General features: G+C 45.5%; 5 protein-coding genes across 5 annotated transcripts; 2 read left to right on the forward strand and 3 right to left on the reverse strand.

The window, feature by feature from the left end:
* Positions 1-153: 153 nt before the first annotated feature.
* Positions 154-2233, reverse strand: N7495_004046 (uncharacterized protein; the record flags this gene model as incomplete). Its single annotated transcript, XM_057206697.1, has 3 exons — positions 154-1205; positions 1262-1364; positions 1421-2233. The coding sequence occupies 3 exons, from the start codon at positions 2231-2233 to the stop codon at positions 154-156; spliced, it is 1968 nt and encodes a 655-aa protein (XP_057064377.1).
* A 917-nt stretch (positions 2234-3150) lies between these two features.
* On the reverse strand, positions 3151-5580 carry N7495_004047 (uncharacterized protein; the record flags this gene model as incomplete). Its single annotated transcript, XM_057206698.1, has 1 exon — positions 3151-5580. One exon carries the CDS (start codon positions 5578-5580, stop codon positions 3151-3153), a length of 2430 nt encoding a protein of 809 aa, XP_057064378.1.
* A 2293-nt stretch (positions 5581-7873) lies between these two features.
* On the reverse strand, positions 7874-8313 carry N7495_004048 (uncharacterized protein; the record flags this gene model as incomplete). Its single annotated transcript, XM_057206699.1, has 3 exons — positions 7874-7885; positions 7936-8205; positions 8266-8313. The coding sequence occupies 3 exons, from the start codon at positions 8311-8313 to the stop codon at positions 7874-7876; spliced, it is 330 nt and encodes a 109-aa protein (XP_057064379.1).
* Positions 8314-9938: 1625 nt separating this feature from the next.
* N7495_004049 (uncharacterized protein) lies at positions 9939-10378 on the forward strand (the record flags this gene model as incomplete). Its single annotated transcript, XM_057206700.1, has 3 exons — positions 9939-9986; positions 10047-10316; positions 10367-10378. 3 exons carry the CDS (start codon positions 9939-9941, stop codon positions 10376-10378), a joined length of 330 nt encoding a protein of 109 aa, XP_057064380.1.
* Positions 10379-11625: 1247 nt separating this feature from the next.
* On the forward strand, positions 11626-12801 carry N7495_004050 (uncharacterized protein; the record flags this gene model as incomplete). The annotated part of the gene is made up of 2 exons (XM_057206701.1): positions 11626-12136; positions 12257-12801. 2 exons carry the CDS (start codon positions 11626-11628, stop codon positions 12799-12801), a joined length of 1056 nt encoding a protein of 351 aa, XP_057064381.1.
* Positions 12802-14539: the final 1738 nt, after the last annotated feature.

Consider the following 14539-nt stretch of genomic DNA (forward strand, 5'->3'; position numbering starts at 1 on the left):
TGTATCAAGAAAAGCAGAGGTAGAATAGTCGGACATGAGATATCGTTAGTCATTAAAACTCCAACAGGTATCTTCATACCACAGGAAACGCCGAGATCAACCAAATATCCTATGGAAGGGCAAATAAAAAGGGGGCGCCGAAAATACTATTCATCAATGGTAGTACTTGTATTCAGGGGCGGATCCCCCGCCATCACCACCCAACATGCCACGGTAATAGCCCTCGTCCTCGCCAGTCCGGCTGCCATGACGAGCATGCGAAGTATGAGTATGGTCTCTGTACCGTCGAGTATCATTTGTATCGGTGGGAAGGACAGATGTTGGGGATTCTGTATACGGATCGTTGGCAGACACACCGCCATATCTGGGGACATGGTCGCGACCAAGCAGATCGCTTTCTGAGTGTCGATAGTCAGTGGTGTGAGATTTCCCACGAGAGGCACGAGAAGGGCTGCGTGAATCCTTAGAGTATTGGCGCGACGGGGCATGCCCAGATCCGGCGCGAGAGTACAGTGGATCGTATTTATCATGCCAGATAGAGGAACTCTGCGGTCGGGTTTCTGAACGGGTAGTGAAAGATTCTGTTGAACTACGAGCGGATGATGGCTCATCGTATTTCTTTCCCCGTCCAGGCTGTGAGGTATATGGTTTTCTCTCACGTTCGATTGGCGCGGAAGTGATAATTTCGTCCTCCTCATCAACAACCGATGCTGGCGAAGGAGTAGCTGGGGGCCGGCCTCGTTCGTATGATCGCTCTCGTGCCGTAGAGCTAGTTCCGGCAGTAGCCGTGGGAGGGGAGGATGTCTTATTGGAAGACTTCTTGGGACGACTAGCCTTTGATCGCTCCTCATCAGTGATGTAAGGCAAGTCGACACCGCAATGTTTCATAATATAGTCTTCAATCTCTTCTCGTAATTTCAAATCAGCAACCTCGGGGAACAGGCGACGAGGTAGCTCCTTGGGGAACCGCTCTTTTCTGTCATCTGGGTTGCTGATGGGCATATTCAGTACGGCCTTTTGCAGTCGCTCGTGCTCGCGATCAGGGTGAGCTTGAATCATCAAAGAGGCCCATTTCTCAAATCCCTTGGGCGTGAGACCTGGGGTATCTGGTCGCTCTTTTAGATCGTCCAGCTGAACAAGATGGTGTTCTGCCTTCACTTCACGGAATAGCCTTGAAATGGAAGATGTGCGATCATCGAACATGTCTGCGGAGCACTGTATTAGACGAATGCTTTTCATCAGGTCAAGTATTATCACCAACCTTGCCAGGGATAAGGATCCCACGAGATACCTGTTTCTTCGTAGAACTTCTGCAGCTTTGCGGGGGTGATAACGAGAGTGTTACCCGGAGGATAATCCTCAATCTACGTAATGAATGAGTATGAAAACTACCTCCATTTGCCAGTGATAGATGTCTTACCAAATGAAAAGCAACTCCACGCAGGAACTGACCAAGCCTCTTCGTTGGAATGTCATCTTCAAAAAGCTTTCCCCATATTCTCTCAAGCGTCGTCATCTCCATTACTGTAGTGTCCCGATCAGGGCCCTTTGGGCGCGCATCCGGCTTTTGACTACCATGACTTGAGATTGAATCGGTGCGACGTGGAAGAGGATCCGGTGATGGCTTCGGAATCGGGCGCGCATCACGGACATCACTCGAGGAGTAAGCTGTGGAGGAAACGGGGAAAGGCTGGGGCGGCTCAAATTTCACAGAAGGTCGATTTGGAAGGGGAATCGATTCACTTCGTTGAACTGGTGGGGGCGACGCCGATAGTGGTCGGGGCACTGGTTCTGGCGCAGCAGACCATGGAGGCTGTTGCGACTGCGATCGCAGAGGTGGTGGGGTCTGACCCGGGAGATTATCTAGACCAGAAGCCTTCAGCTGTTGAATGACCGTCGCTGTGATCTGCGACAGGACGTCCGGGGACAGATAAGATGTAGAGTTTGCATTATTGACGGCCGAGTTTACGGCATCGTTGATGTACCCAGTACTCTGTGAGTTCTGGGGAAACTGAGGGGTCTGTGGAATCTGCATTCGGGGCAACTCTGCATATGGGTCTCTGCTTGATGCGTTGGCAGACGAAAGAGGTGGAGGCGGCATTTGCGGCTGAGGCATATTGAGATGGTCATTCTCATACGGCGATGGATATGGAGGCTGTGAGTAGGTAGGAAGGTCCGAGTCATTCATGTTATCCATGTAGGTATTAGGAGTTGAGTAAGCATCGTACGCCATCGATGCTGGTGTGAGGGAAAGCTCCTCTCTAAACACCGATGGTGATGAAGTTGGAAAATATCAGTTCTCTAGAATGGAGAAGTTGAGAAATTTGGTATGGAGGGGCTGTGGGGAAAACAACAGTAAGTGGCGATCCGAAACTGGCCACCTGAGACTCGACACTCTCGACGTCACTTCTTCTGCTCTTTCTTTCTTACTTAATCCTCTTCATTGATCAGCCCCCAAATCATATAATGTTTCGCCATCAACTAAGCACAAAGTGATTCACTCCATTTAAGCTCCTCTGATTGGATCTGTTCTAAATCCAATCATATATTACGGGTACAGAGTACATGCATGTCCATACTTAAGGTACTAGTTAAGTAGGCGTTTTGCATTGCATTCACTTAGTGTATCCCTTTAACTGATCTAGTACTAGCCTGATCCTATTCTATCTATACGCAGATACTAGGTCAAAACAAAACAAAACAAAACAACAATGGAACCGTGGAAACAGAACCACCTATGTTATAACCATGGAAAGCTATTGTAGTGCCATATTCATATTTACCCCACCTTGGAACTACTTACCTAGGTACCTTGGTACATAATCCATATGTCACATTCATCTTGGCTCTATTTCTATGAATCAGTGTGCCCAAAATTGCTATTGATTCGATTTGAAAATTTCTAAGATAATGTCAAGTTGTGGATGATACCAAAACTTCCAAGGAGTGGTTAGGCCTAGAACAGGCCCTAGAAAGACTGAAAGAATTCTCAATGAAAGGAGGAAAAAACAAATGGAACGTCCGCAGGTGCAAAGTTAACTTGCTTTGAAAAAAAGAGGCTAAACTGAACCCAGTCAAGAAGACTACTGCCAGCCTTCACAAGCTTAAGGCTTAGACCGACTACCGGCCCTTATTGTTTTGATCAGAAGTTCAAACAGCCGGGCGTTCGTTCCAGTTGCCCGAATTTCCAGAGCTGTATCCACCAGTGTTTGGCTGCTCGTTCCAGTTACCAGGCTGGCCAGTGGTAGGGTTATAGCCAGACCCGATATTTGGCTGCTGATTCCAATTGCCTGATTGCCCAGTGGTAGGATTGTATCCAGGTCCAGTGTTTAACTGCTCATTCCAATTACCAGACTGTTCGTACTGTCCGGCATTGGGGTTGTAGCCCGGGTTATAACCTGACCCAGTGCTTGGCTGCTCGTTCCAGTTGCCTAATTGCCCAGTGGTAGGATTGTAGCCAGGTCCAGAGTTTGGGCGCTCATTCCAGTTGCCAGACCACTCGCCAGTCATAGGCTGCTGGACGCCAATAGGTGGTTGGCGCGTATCAGCGGGTTTCTGGGAATGTTTTTCGTCACAGGTGATTCCTTCGCCGGGCGTACTCAAGCATCCCTTTCCATAAGATTCTGTATCACAGAACTGGAAGTCCATACATGTAGTACCAGTGACAAGCGCACAGTAGGTTCCAGTAAATGTCTGGCCCTTAGGGCACTCGGGGGTCTTGATGGAAACACAATCTTTGCTGACTTTATCATAGTCAGTTCCAGTAGGGCACTGTGGCAACTTCTCAGAAAGGCACCTCGAGCCCTCAATCTTGAATCCAAGTGGGCAGTGAGGGTCAATGACGGAAAAGCAGCTGTCACCTTCATGGTAGGTTCCTTCTGGACATTGGGGCTTCTCAGCAACACAAGCCTTGCCGTTGAAAGTCAGCTTTCCACAGTCAGGATTGGTGGTAGAGATACATTGGCCGTCCTTGAGAATATAGCCTTCTTCGCAGTGCTCTTCCACCACGCGAACACATTTTCCTCCCTTCCAGGAGAAATTGATGGGGCATTCAGGGTTGCCGGCAGTTTCACAGCGTCCGTTGAGAAGAACTTGACCATCAGGGCAGCTTGGCGAGCCATACACACAGTATCCGTTCTGGAACTTGGTGTTCCGGGGGCATTGAGGAGTTGTGTTGGTGATACATAATCCATTGACGTTGAGAACAGTTCCTTGAGCACACTCAGGAGTTCCGTTCCAAACACACTTGGAGCCATCGAATGAAGCACCATCCTTGCATACAGGTCGACTTCCAATAATGCAGTCATCACCATATTGGATTCCCTCCTCACATACAGCATGGCCGTCTACAATACACTGCCTTCCGTCCCAATGAGCAGATTTATCGCAGGATGGAGTGGTATAGCTGATGCATTTGTTTCCATTTGGCTTGGTATTATCAGGGCAGACAGGAGTTTTATGGAAGACACAGTCGGCACCCACCAAGAGGAAATCTTTGGCACACTCCGGCTTGACGACAAGACTGCATAGCTCGCCTTCAGGGAATGTTCCTTGAGGGCAGGAAGGGAGCTGCTGCAAGACACATTGTGTATTCTCAAGCTTCGTTCCTGGAGGACAGTTTGGAGTAGGGTTGGAGTACTTCTCACATAGTCCATTGATAGCAGGGGTACCATCAGGGCACTTTCCATCAATTGGCCTTGTAGAGCAAACCTTTCCATCCCATGTCATACTCAACGGACAGCAGCGGGAAGACTTTTGGGCCCCATCAGTTGAAAGTTCTGTGCCTTGCTCACATTGCATCTCACCATTATAGATGCATTTTTTATCTTGTAAGATGGTTCCCTGGGGACAGCTAGGCCGCTCAATAATGGCACAAGATCCAGTCTTTGGGCTGAAGTCACCTCCTTGAGGGCAACGAGGGCCAACCTTTGAGATGCATTGCTGGTCTTGGAGAATGGTATCTTCTGGGCAACCAGGTACCTTCTCTGAGGTACATCTGAGGCTTGTGTCGTCGAATTTGGTTCCGGATGGACAAAATGGAGGCTTCTCATCAATACATAGCCCACCTTCAAGCTTTGAGCCATCTTGGCACTTTGGAATTTTGATAGAGGCACAAGAGTTTCCGTTGAAGTTTTGACCGTCAGGGCAGGAAGGGGGTGTAAGGGAAACACAGACGTTGCCGTCTAGAACGTATCCAGTTCCACATTTGGCAGTACCCTCAAGAACACAGTGAGCACCCTTCAAGATGGTGTTATCTTCGCAGGTAGGAGGTATAGTAGTCACGCAGAGTCCATCTTTCAGATCGTATCCAGTGTCACAGAGCGGCTTGGAGTGGAAAACACACTTGTCACCATCACGCTGGCTGCCTTCGGGGCAAATGGGAATGGCGAGAACACAGCTCTTTCCGTCAAATTCGGCACCTTCGGGACAACACTTAACGTGACCAGAGGCCTTGTCAGTGGTTGGGACAATGTTGTCGATGGAGTACTTTCGCGGGGGACTCTGGCCAGTGAGAATATTCTGGGCCTGAGTGGTCAAAAGTGCAAGGAACAAAGCTAAAGCCGTCCGCATCTTTGCCATGTTGCTGGAGGAGTTGAGATCCAATGGGGATTTTTTCTTGGACTGGCTTTTAAGAGTGAGCTGGGGAGCGGAGGTAATTATAGCCGTATTGTCAAGATGATTACCTGCTACCTGTGAACTTCATACATACAGTTCCTTTCCAACCTTGTCAAAATTGCTCAGTTGAGCTCATGCGCCAAGTGATGGCCTGAGTAAGGATCAAGGCAATTCAAGGTTGGGATGGATGTAGCCCGTCAGCGGTCTGAATGTACGCAGCAATAATGTAAAACATTCAATGCAATAAAATCCCTCAAAAGTAATAGTCTACAGATCATATGCTTTCAATATGGTCATGTCGATCCATATTGGAAATGGAACCTCACTGACACCGGATAGAGACCTCGGAAGGCCCTTACGAAGGAGGCTTGCAGGCGTGACAAAGTGAGACACCGATTTCTCATCTCATGATGCAAGAACCAAGCTCCAGGACTACATACTGGTGCACGCATATGTGACATTGAGAGTGGATTCATGCTGGTTCCATTCCAATGGATAGTCAGCCTTCGAAGGTTAAAAATTATCATTTGTCACGTAGACACTGTGCTGTAAGGAGAAGTATTGCAGATTGATATTCGTACAAGGAACTGAAGATTCGGTCTGGTCTTGAGTATGCCCAAATAAGAAAAGAATGAGCAGGAAGTAGATGTAGACGCCTTGGTTTGACTCTTTCTTTTTTTTTTTTTCCAATTTTACGACGCATTGGGTTCTTCTCAGGCAAGATGGAGGTGCGCTTTAGATACATCGCCTTAGAGATTTATTGCACTCAGTACAGGTGTTATTTCGATTCTAAGGGATCCCAGTATTTCCCATTCGATTATGCATTCAGATCTTGCTGAAAGGCTGGAATTCAGCCATTTGTCAAGAAGAACACTCAGTTTGGGTTGAAAAAGTGTTTTCAAGGTTGCAAGTCACTGTTTGTAGAAGGATCTGAGGGTCTGGATGGTGTTGGATTAATCGAGCAACAACTAGATGCCCTAGATTTATGCACGTTCCGATGGTCGATTTCATTGGATGTCGGCTTAGCTCAACCATTGATCATATTTGGGTAGAGAACATCCAATCCGCTTCTAAGTTTGGGCTGGAAGCATTGCAGATCACCCCAGGGCTCTTTTTGATGTATCGCGGAGCTGGGGATTCGTTCGGTTGTTGGCTATATCTGGATATCACTTTTTGTTTCTTTATCGTACTTTAGTGAAGCATTTTTAGCACCCCTGCATACACATTTCGGGGGCTCAGATGTACGAGGTCATTGCCTGGGTTTGAATGTTTGTGAAGCTTCCTAAGTATTCTTACCATTTGACATAAGTGGGTATCTTGATTCTCAAATCGCTGATACTATTTGATAAGTTTGAATTGAGCTGATAACACAGAGTTTCCCTCCCGCCCTTGAAGAATGGATGCGGGCCAATGCGTGAAGTCATATATATGCAGGGTTAAGATGCATAACCAACCCCACAACATGCAGGATTTACGATCTAGACATATCTGTCTCGCTCATGCAGCGGTCTTTCACTGGCCTTGAAAGTGCATATTATACAGTATACTATGGTATAGCCCTGTGGAGTTATTAAAACAGTACTTCTTCGACCTACTTTTCTGCCATATTTTAAATACCGACTATGGTATTAAAGCTGCTTTTACAAACATATTACATATTTGTAAATTTTTTTTAAAAAAACATCGCCACCATCAAGCTAACTTACTTCGTAATACAAGCCCTTTGAAACAGCTCCTGAGGCCTAATAAACTACCTTACGGGACTCATTTCAAGATAGCTTCGTTTTATAGCACGTAGATAATGCTTCCCTATCCAACCCTTCATCTAATTGGGAGTTGTGGTCATAGCAGGGCAGGGGATAACGGCGACGACCAGAGGTGTAGGCAGGCGACGAGGTTAGTAAACTACCATGGTCCCTGAAATATGGTGTATGACACTAAGCTATATTAGGACTAATCTCAATAAGGCGGTAAAGGGGGTAAGTACCACGCTAACAACTCCATAGGGCCATACTATAGTAGTCATGAAAGAGTCAGGGGCCATAAACTAGTTTCTCGGATAGGATTATTTCATGGTTAAAGTAGGATTACTGGGACAGTATAGGAATAGAGTCATAAGGAGGTCATATTTTTTTCATGAAAAGAAGCCTTTGCATTCGCATGAAGGCACAGGGAAAACAGACTTGGATGTCTGATAAAAACCTGAGCCAAGACCACAAATGTTACCTATGTACTATGTACCGAGTGGATCCAATGCTTAGATGAAGCCCTGAGTGGAAGTTAAAAACCATCAAAAGTAAATGAATTAGAATGACTTACGGGGAGGAATCCAGAGGCCTTGCAAACCAAGCTGACTCCTTGACCAAGGGAGGCAAGAGCACCACCACGGTTGTACTTGCCGGCCTGCTCCTCGAGGCAGCTCCAGAAAGAACAGCCAGCCTTGGAGTTAGCGTTGCCAAGGTTGAACTGGTCAAGAAGACCGTTGACACATCCGTGCCAAGCCTGCTCCTCAGCGGGAGAGTACTTGTTCTGCTGCTGAGTGGGCTGGTAATACTGTCCATATTGAGCGGGAGCGGGCTGCTGGCCGTACTGTCCGTATTGAGCAGGAGCGGGCTGCTGGCCATACTATCCATTCTGGTAGGACTGAGCAGAGGCAGCGGTGGCCAGGATGGCAAGGGCGGCGAATGAGAACTTCATTTTGGCTGTTCTAACAAATCCGAGTCAGTTTGATCCTGAAGTAAAGCTGGAAGGAAAGAGCATACTTTGGTAGGTAGCTGAGGAAGCTTAGAAAAGCGTTTTTGAGATGAGTGAAGAGTGAAGATGAGGTTGATGAAGGATGAATTAGCTAGGTCAATGAATACCTATTTATAAGATTTCCTAGATCTCCCAGCTAGTTCAGAATTATACAAGAAAGAGTTAATAGAGAGAATTGGACTCCCAAATAAAGAGAGTACCATGTCGATCTCTCGATATTACATCTTTCTAGCATAATTCATCAGATAGCTAGCGCCATCAACCCTATGATGATCTTATTTCTCATGTTTATCAACATAAAGATCTCTTAATAGTTGCATCCATCTATGCAGGAGCTCAATCGTGCAGACCTCATCAGCCAGCCACTATCCTAGTGCCATGCATAGTTTAGAAGCTCTTATAGCTCTCATGCCTATAGAGTGCCATCCATCTTGCCACCTTGCATCCATTGAGTAGATCAATACTATCATATCAGCGGTGTAACAATCCATCCTCTTACCAAGGTGTCGGAAGATATACTATGGTATAGCCCTGTGGAGTTATTAAAACAGTACTTCTTCGACCTACTTTTCTGCCATATTTTAAATACCGACTATGGTATTAAAGCTGCCTTTTACAAACATATTACATATTTATAAATTTTTTTTAAAAAAACATCGCCACCATCAAGCTAACTTACTTCGTAATACAAGCCCTTTGAAACAGCTCCTGAGGCCTAATAAACTACCTTACGGGACTCATTTCAAGATAGCTTCGTTTTATAGCACGTAGATAATGCTTCCCTATCCAACCCTTCATCTAATTAGGAGTTGTGGTCATAGCAGGGCAGGGGATAACGGCAACGACCAGAGGTGTAGGCAGGCGACGAGGTTAGTAAACTACCATGGTCCCTGAAATATGGTGTATGACACTAAGCTATATTAGGACTAATCTCAATAAGGCGGTAAAAGGGGGTAAGTACCACGCTAACAACTCCACAGGACCATACCATAGTATATCTTCCCATACCTTGGTAAGAGGATGGATTGTTACACCGCTGATATGATAGTATTGATCTACTCAATGGATGCAAGGTGGCAAGATGGATGGCACTCTATAGGCATGAGAGCTATAAGAGCTTCTAAACTATGCATGGCACTAGGATAGTGGCTGGCTGATGAGGTCTGCACGATTGAGCTCCTGCATAGATGGATGCAACTATTAAGAGATCTTTATGTTGATAAACATGAGAAATAAGATCATCATAGGGTTGATGGCGCTAGCTATCTGATGAATTATGCTAGAAAGATGTAATATCGAGAGATCGACATGGTACTCTCTTTATTTGGGAGTCCAATTCTCTCTATTAACTCTTTCTTGTATAATTCTGAACTAGCTGGGAGATCTAGGAAATCTTATAAATAGGTATTCATTGACCTAGCTAATTCATCCTTCATCAACCTCATCTTCACTCTTCACTCATCTCAAAAACGCTTTTCTAAGCTTCCTCAGCTACCTACCAAAGTATGCTCTTTCCTTCCAGCTTTACTTCAGGATCAAACTGACTCGGATTTGTTAGAACAGCCAAAATGAAGTTCTCATTCGCCGCCCTTGCCATCCTGGCCACCGCTGCCTCTGCTCAGTCCTACCAGAATGGATAGTATGGCCAGCAGCCCGCTCCTGCTCAATACGGACAGTACGGCCAGCAGCCCGCTCCCGCTCAATATGGACAGTATTACCAGCCCACTCAGCAGCAGAACAAGTACTCTCCCGCTGAGGAGCAGGCTTGGCACGGATGTGTCAACGGTCTTCTTGACCAGTTCAACCTTGGCAACGCTAACTCCAAGGCTGGCTGTTCTTTCTGGAGCTGCCTCGAGGAGCAGGCCGGCAAGTACAACCGTGGTGGTGCTCTTGCCTCCCTTGGTCAAGGAGTCAGCTTGGTTTGCAAGGCCTCTGGATTCCTCCCCGTAAGTCATTCTAATTCATTTACTTTTGATGGTTTTTAACTTCCACTCAGGGCTTCATCTAAGCATTGGATCCACTCGGTACATAGTACATAGGTAACATTTGTGGTCTTGGCTCAGGTTTTTATCAGACATCCAAGTCTGTTTTCCCTGTGCCTTCATGCGAATGCAAAGGCTTCTTTTCATGAAAAAAATATGACCTCCTTATGACTCTATTCCTATACTGTCCCAGTAATCCTACTTTAACCATGAAATAATCCTATCTGAGAAACTAGTTTATGGCCCCTGGCTCTTTCATGACTACATAAATGTATTCTGATTTGAATGTTATTTTAGCTTTAGGTTGGGCATTAATTTGGTCCAAGGTTGGAAAGCGCTGAGGGGAAGTCTCCTATAGCCGAGGTCCATTGCAATGTTTATTTTTATTTACCTAGTTTCTCGTACCTGTATGTATGGTGATATACCATTCTACCTAGCCTTAGAGGCTTCGAATGAATTTATTTTCTAGTCGGTAAAATGGATTTAAGGAACCTTGGTATACATGAACCTTACAAGTTCCAAACTCTGGAAGCTGACTGTGTGGAGCTATGAAAACGGTTAGACGGAAAGCGGGGGGGAGAAGAGGATCTTCAGCCTGCCCTATTCCTCTTCCTTCTTTTCTCTAGTTGGAATATTTCGAATACCATTGTGTATCTTTGATACCTTCACTGCAGGATATTGACAGCTACAAGTGCCTAGGATAGGTATTCAAGCTTTTAATTTTACCTTAAATCTTGAAAAGTTAAGAAGCCGCCTTACCCACATTCGAATACTTGCAGCCTTGATATCGATATTTGTTGCACTACCACCTGAGTTGAAACTTCTAGAGGTTGGAATATAGTACTGAGCCTCCAAAGCTACAATTCACTTCGATCTGGTAAACTTGGAGCCTGAACTGTAGTGCCTGCCCAGAATTTGATAAGCATCTCTTCTTCTACCTTCAGGGCTAGGTATAAAGACCTTGTTCCAACAAGAAAGCCCCACAATTTAGAGTTGGCCAATAAGCTGTTTGTTCGAGTCTAATGTAGTCTAGTAGGATCCACTTTTTACTTCCTCTCTTTCTCTTCTGAATTTCTGAAAATGGCCTCCACCATTCTGATCCGGCGGTCGCCGGATGTCCAGCGCCTGCAATGTTTACCCTATGTAAACATGTACATTGACATGGTGGGGTTTCAACCCAATCCTTGGCGAGCCCCGCCAGGCGGCCGTGCTTATTCTCATCCACTTTCCAAGGGATTCCAAAACTCTGGAGGATGGGGTGCTCGCCACATGCATGACGATGCCCCATTTACCTTGTGGGACCCTGAAGGACGAAAGTTTCGCCTTCCAATCAAGGGCGAGGAGGACTGGATACACAAAAAGATATGGAGATGGAGAAATTCATTTCTCCTGGTTCATCTCATACCAAACAGATCACCCACCGCAACCTGTTCCGCTCACAATTGGCTGCATGCTAGTTTTTGTTACCCCAGTTGGAATAGTGCGAAGAGATCCAGGGCCCACAAATTCATACGTTGACCCAAGATCAAAGGCTTGTCCCTCGCTGAGATGGTCTCGAATGGCATTCCCGTCAAAGGCCCAAAACATTGAAATTTTGGAGGCTTTCGAGCCGCTCGCTTCCGTGACTGGAATTTTACACATGCCCAATCATACAGTCATCGAACTTGGTGCAACAGATGGTCGCTTTTACGAGCACCATTCTCTACCAGGAGTAGTCGCGGGCCGGGGCACCTTTTACCACCATTGTATTGAACCCTTTTACCATTCGATGAAAGATTATGTCTGTCGGAGTATCATAGATCCAAAAAAAGCCTTCCTTCCTCAAGATGATACCAATTACCTGAGCAATTCACTATTGACACCGGGATGTCGAGTGGAGTAAATATATGCAGCTTCTACAGCAGGCGCGGAGTCCATCTATACAGCTTCAACCACAGGCTTGAAAGTGCGGAATGCCAATGGTAAAGAATTCCTTACTGTTGCCAATCATGTCTTTCTGCAAGGAACTGTATACCATCTCCGGGTAGGAGGAGATATAGTGGGACATATCTTTGACCGCAACAGACGCCCTGAGCTAGATATAGCACTTGTGAGCTTCGCTCCTGATATTGTCCAATTATGTTCCAACGAGTCCTACTTTCAAGCTCAAACACTCTCTACGTTTTTGAAAAGAAATCAAATCGTAGGAGGATCTTGGGGCGAGATTGATGGCATGAGTTTAGGACTGGTGGCCATGATGGTAAGAGCCGCACAAATACGTAAGCCTAAGCGACCTCCGGGTCACTCACTCTTTGAACACAAAGATTGGCGAATTGAAATAATCCATGCCATCTTCAGTGTCATGAGCGGACCAATGGCAGATGGTGTGTGCGGTACTCCTATAGTGGATTGCGACACGGGTGAAGTGGGTGGGTTTTTTTTCATCAGTCCGATGGCTTGCTTTGTGTGACAGCTCATCTGGATAAGTCCATTGATGAAGGATGGGCAATTGTGTAAGATGTCACACTGGTGAGGAGGTTTAGGTGAACTGGGCTGGGCGCAACAGGAATGGAACTATCTCCGCTTTAATGGCGGAAGTGATGATGAAGTCCTAGTGTCGATACCACCAGACCAAAGTGGGGCACAGGACCAATGAGAATGGTTACGATGCTGTTGGTCCAGCGACATGAAGTGAATCTAGTGAGTTTCATCTATTTAGTTACAGCGAGGACAAGATTGAATGACACACCTCTTACAACTCGCAACGATACATTTACAAAGTAGATTCATATGCAACAGTAAGACTAGTCAAACCATCGTTCTGACACCCAGTGATCGGATTACTGAATCTCTAAATTGTAAAAGACCCCGACACCATTCGCAAGATGATTCTATTTGTCTAGACGAATCAGCTAGCTAACCTTCTGGTCCGATAATTTCACTTATAGGTAGTAACTTAGCTTCTGCATCTATTCTTTCTTTACCGATTTTTACTCCGATTCTACAAGATCAAGTAAGCAAAAAGCGTCCCAAGGTGCTCAACACAGAACTCTGGGGTCGATTCACGAGAGCCATACTTCTAGAAGAGATATGTAATTACGATGGAAAGCCTACGCCAGATTACCGGGTTATCTGTGTCCACTGTGATTATGTTGTAAAGGATTCCAAAAGAAAGAATCCAACTACGAATATGTGGAAATGTTTTATCCAATGCAGAGTAAGAGGGAATATCACATTTACCATGATTGAGTCTGAAGCATTCCGAGAGATGTGGATATACACTGGTAAGCAGCTCCCTTTTTCTTCCGTTCTTACACTCGATGAATTGATGCATATTTGAGGAGTATCGTGGTCAATTGATAAAGGACCTTGAAGAAACCTATTCGACAAATACTCTCTCTCTCCTCTCTCTTGATGATATATCTGTATTAAAGTTAATTACTTCTCTTTCTATGTGTAATTTTAAGTATCATCATTTGAATGTGTCATCAGAAAATTATAACATAAGCCTGTTTTATTCAAAAATATAAATTTATACCTCATTCCTAAGTCACATACCCTGGAAATGAGATTCAAAATGTTGGGTATTCTTGTTATCACTGGAGCTGAAAGTTAGAGTAGACCCTGGAAGTAAGGTGAAACATAAGCTGAACATGCAATTTGAGGGCTTCGAACAGAATACCTACGTAGAAAACCCCTGGGAGAGAAACATTGGATAAACACCTGTGGACTACTTAGGACTCTGAGCTCTTCGCAAAATCCAAAATAGGGCAACTGATGCCTAGGTGTGTGGAAATAATCATTTAGAACACTGAAAGAAGGTCCGAAAGAGATAATTATCCAACCATTTGTTCTTCTAAATCTTTGTTAGCTTCCGAGGTCGGTGTAGCTGGGAATCTATGGCTGTGGTCTCCTGGGCTACCTAAACGAAGCTCCATCTAAACAGCTCACATTGTTGAGCATCCATACGAAGACATTAGGTAACATTGCAACGAAAGGGGTTCAAGATTCGGGTAACCGAGATGTTGAAAAAGGGGTAAAGCGAGACGTTCACCTAGATGAAGTTAGGGCTAAAAACCTCGAGGTGCCAGGAGAACGTGCTGAAACCTCATCCGAAAAGACCGAGATGAAACCACCTCGCCGAGGAATACCTAGAGGCGCCATCAAGTAAAATCATAGATTTGCATGATCCATAAATAATGCTACTT

The sequence above is a fragment of the Penicillium taxi genome (genome assembly GCF_028828555.1).
Source record: "Penicillium taxi strain IBT 34144 chromosome Unknown utg000003l_segment0_segment0, whole genome shotgun sequence".
In the NCBI taxonomy this organism is placed as follows: Eukaryota; Fungi; Ascomycota; class Eurotiomycetes; order Eurotiales; family Aspergillaceae; genus Penicillium; species Penicillium taxi.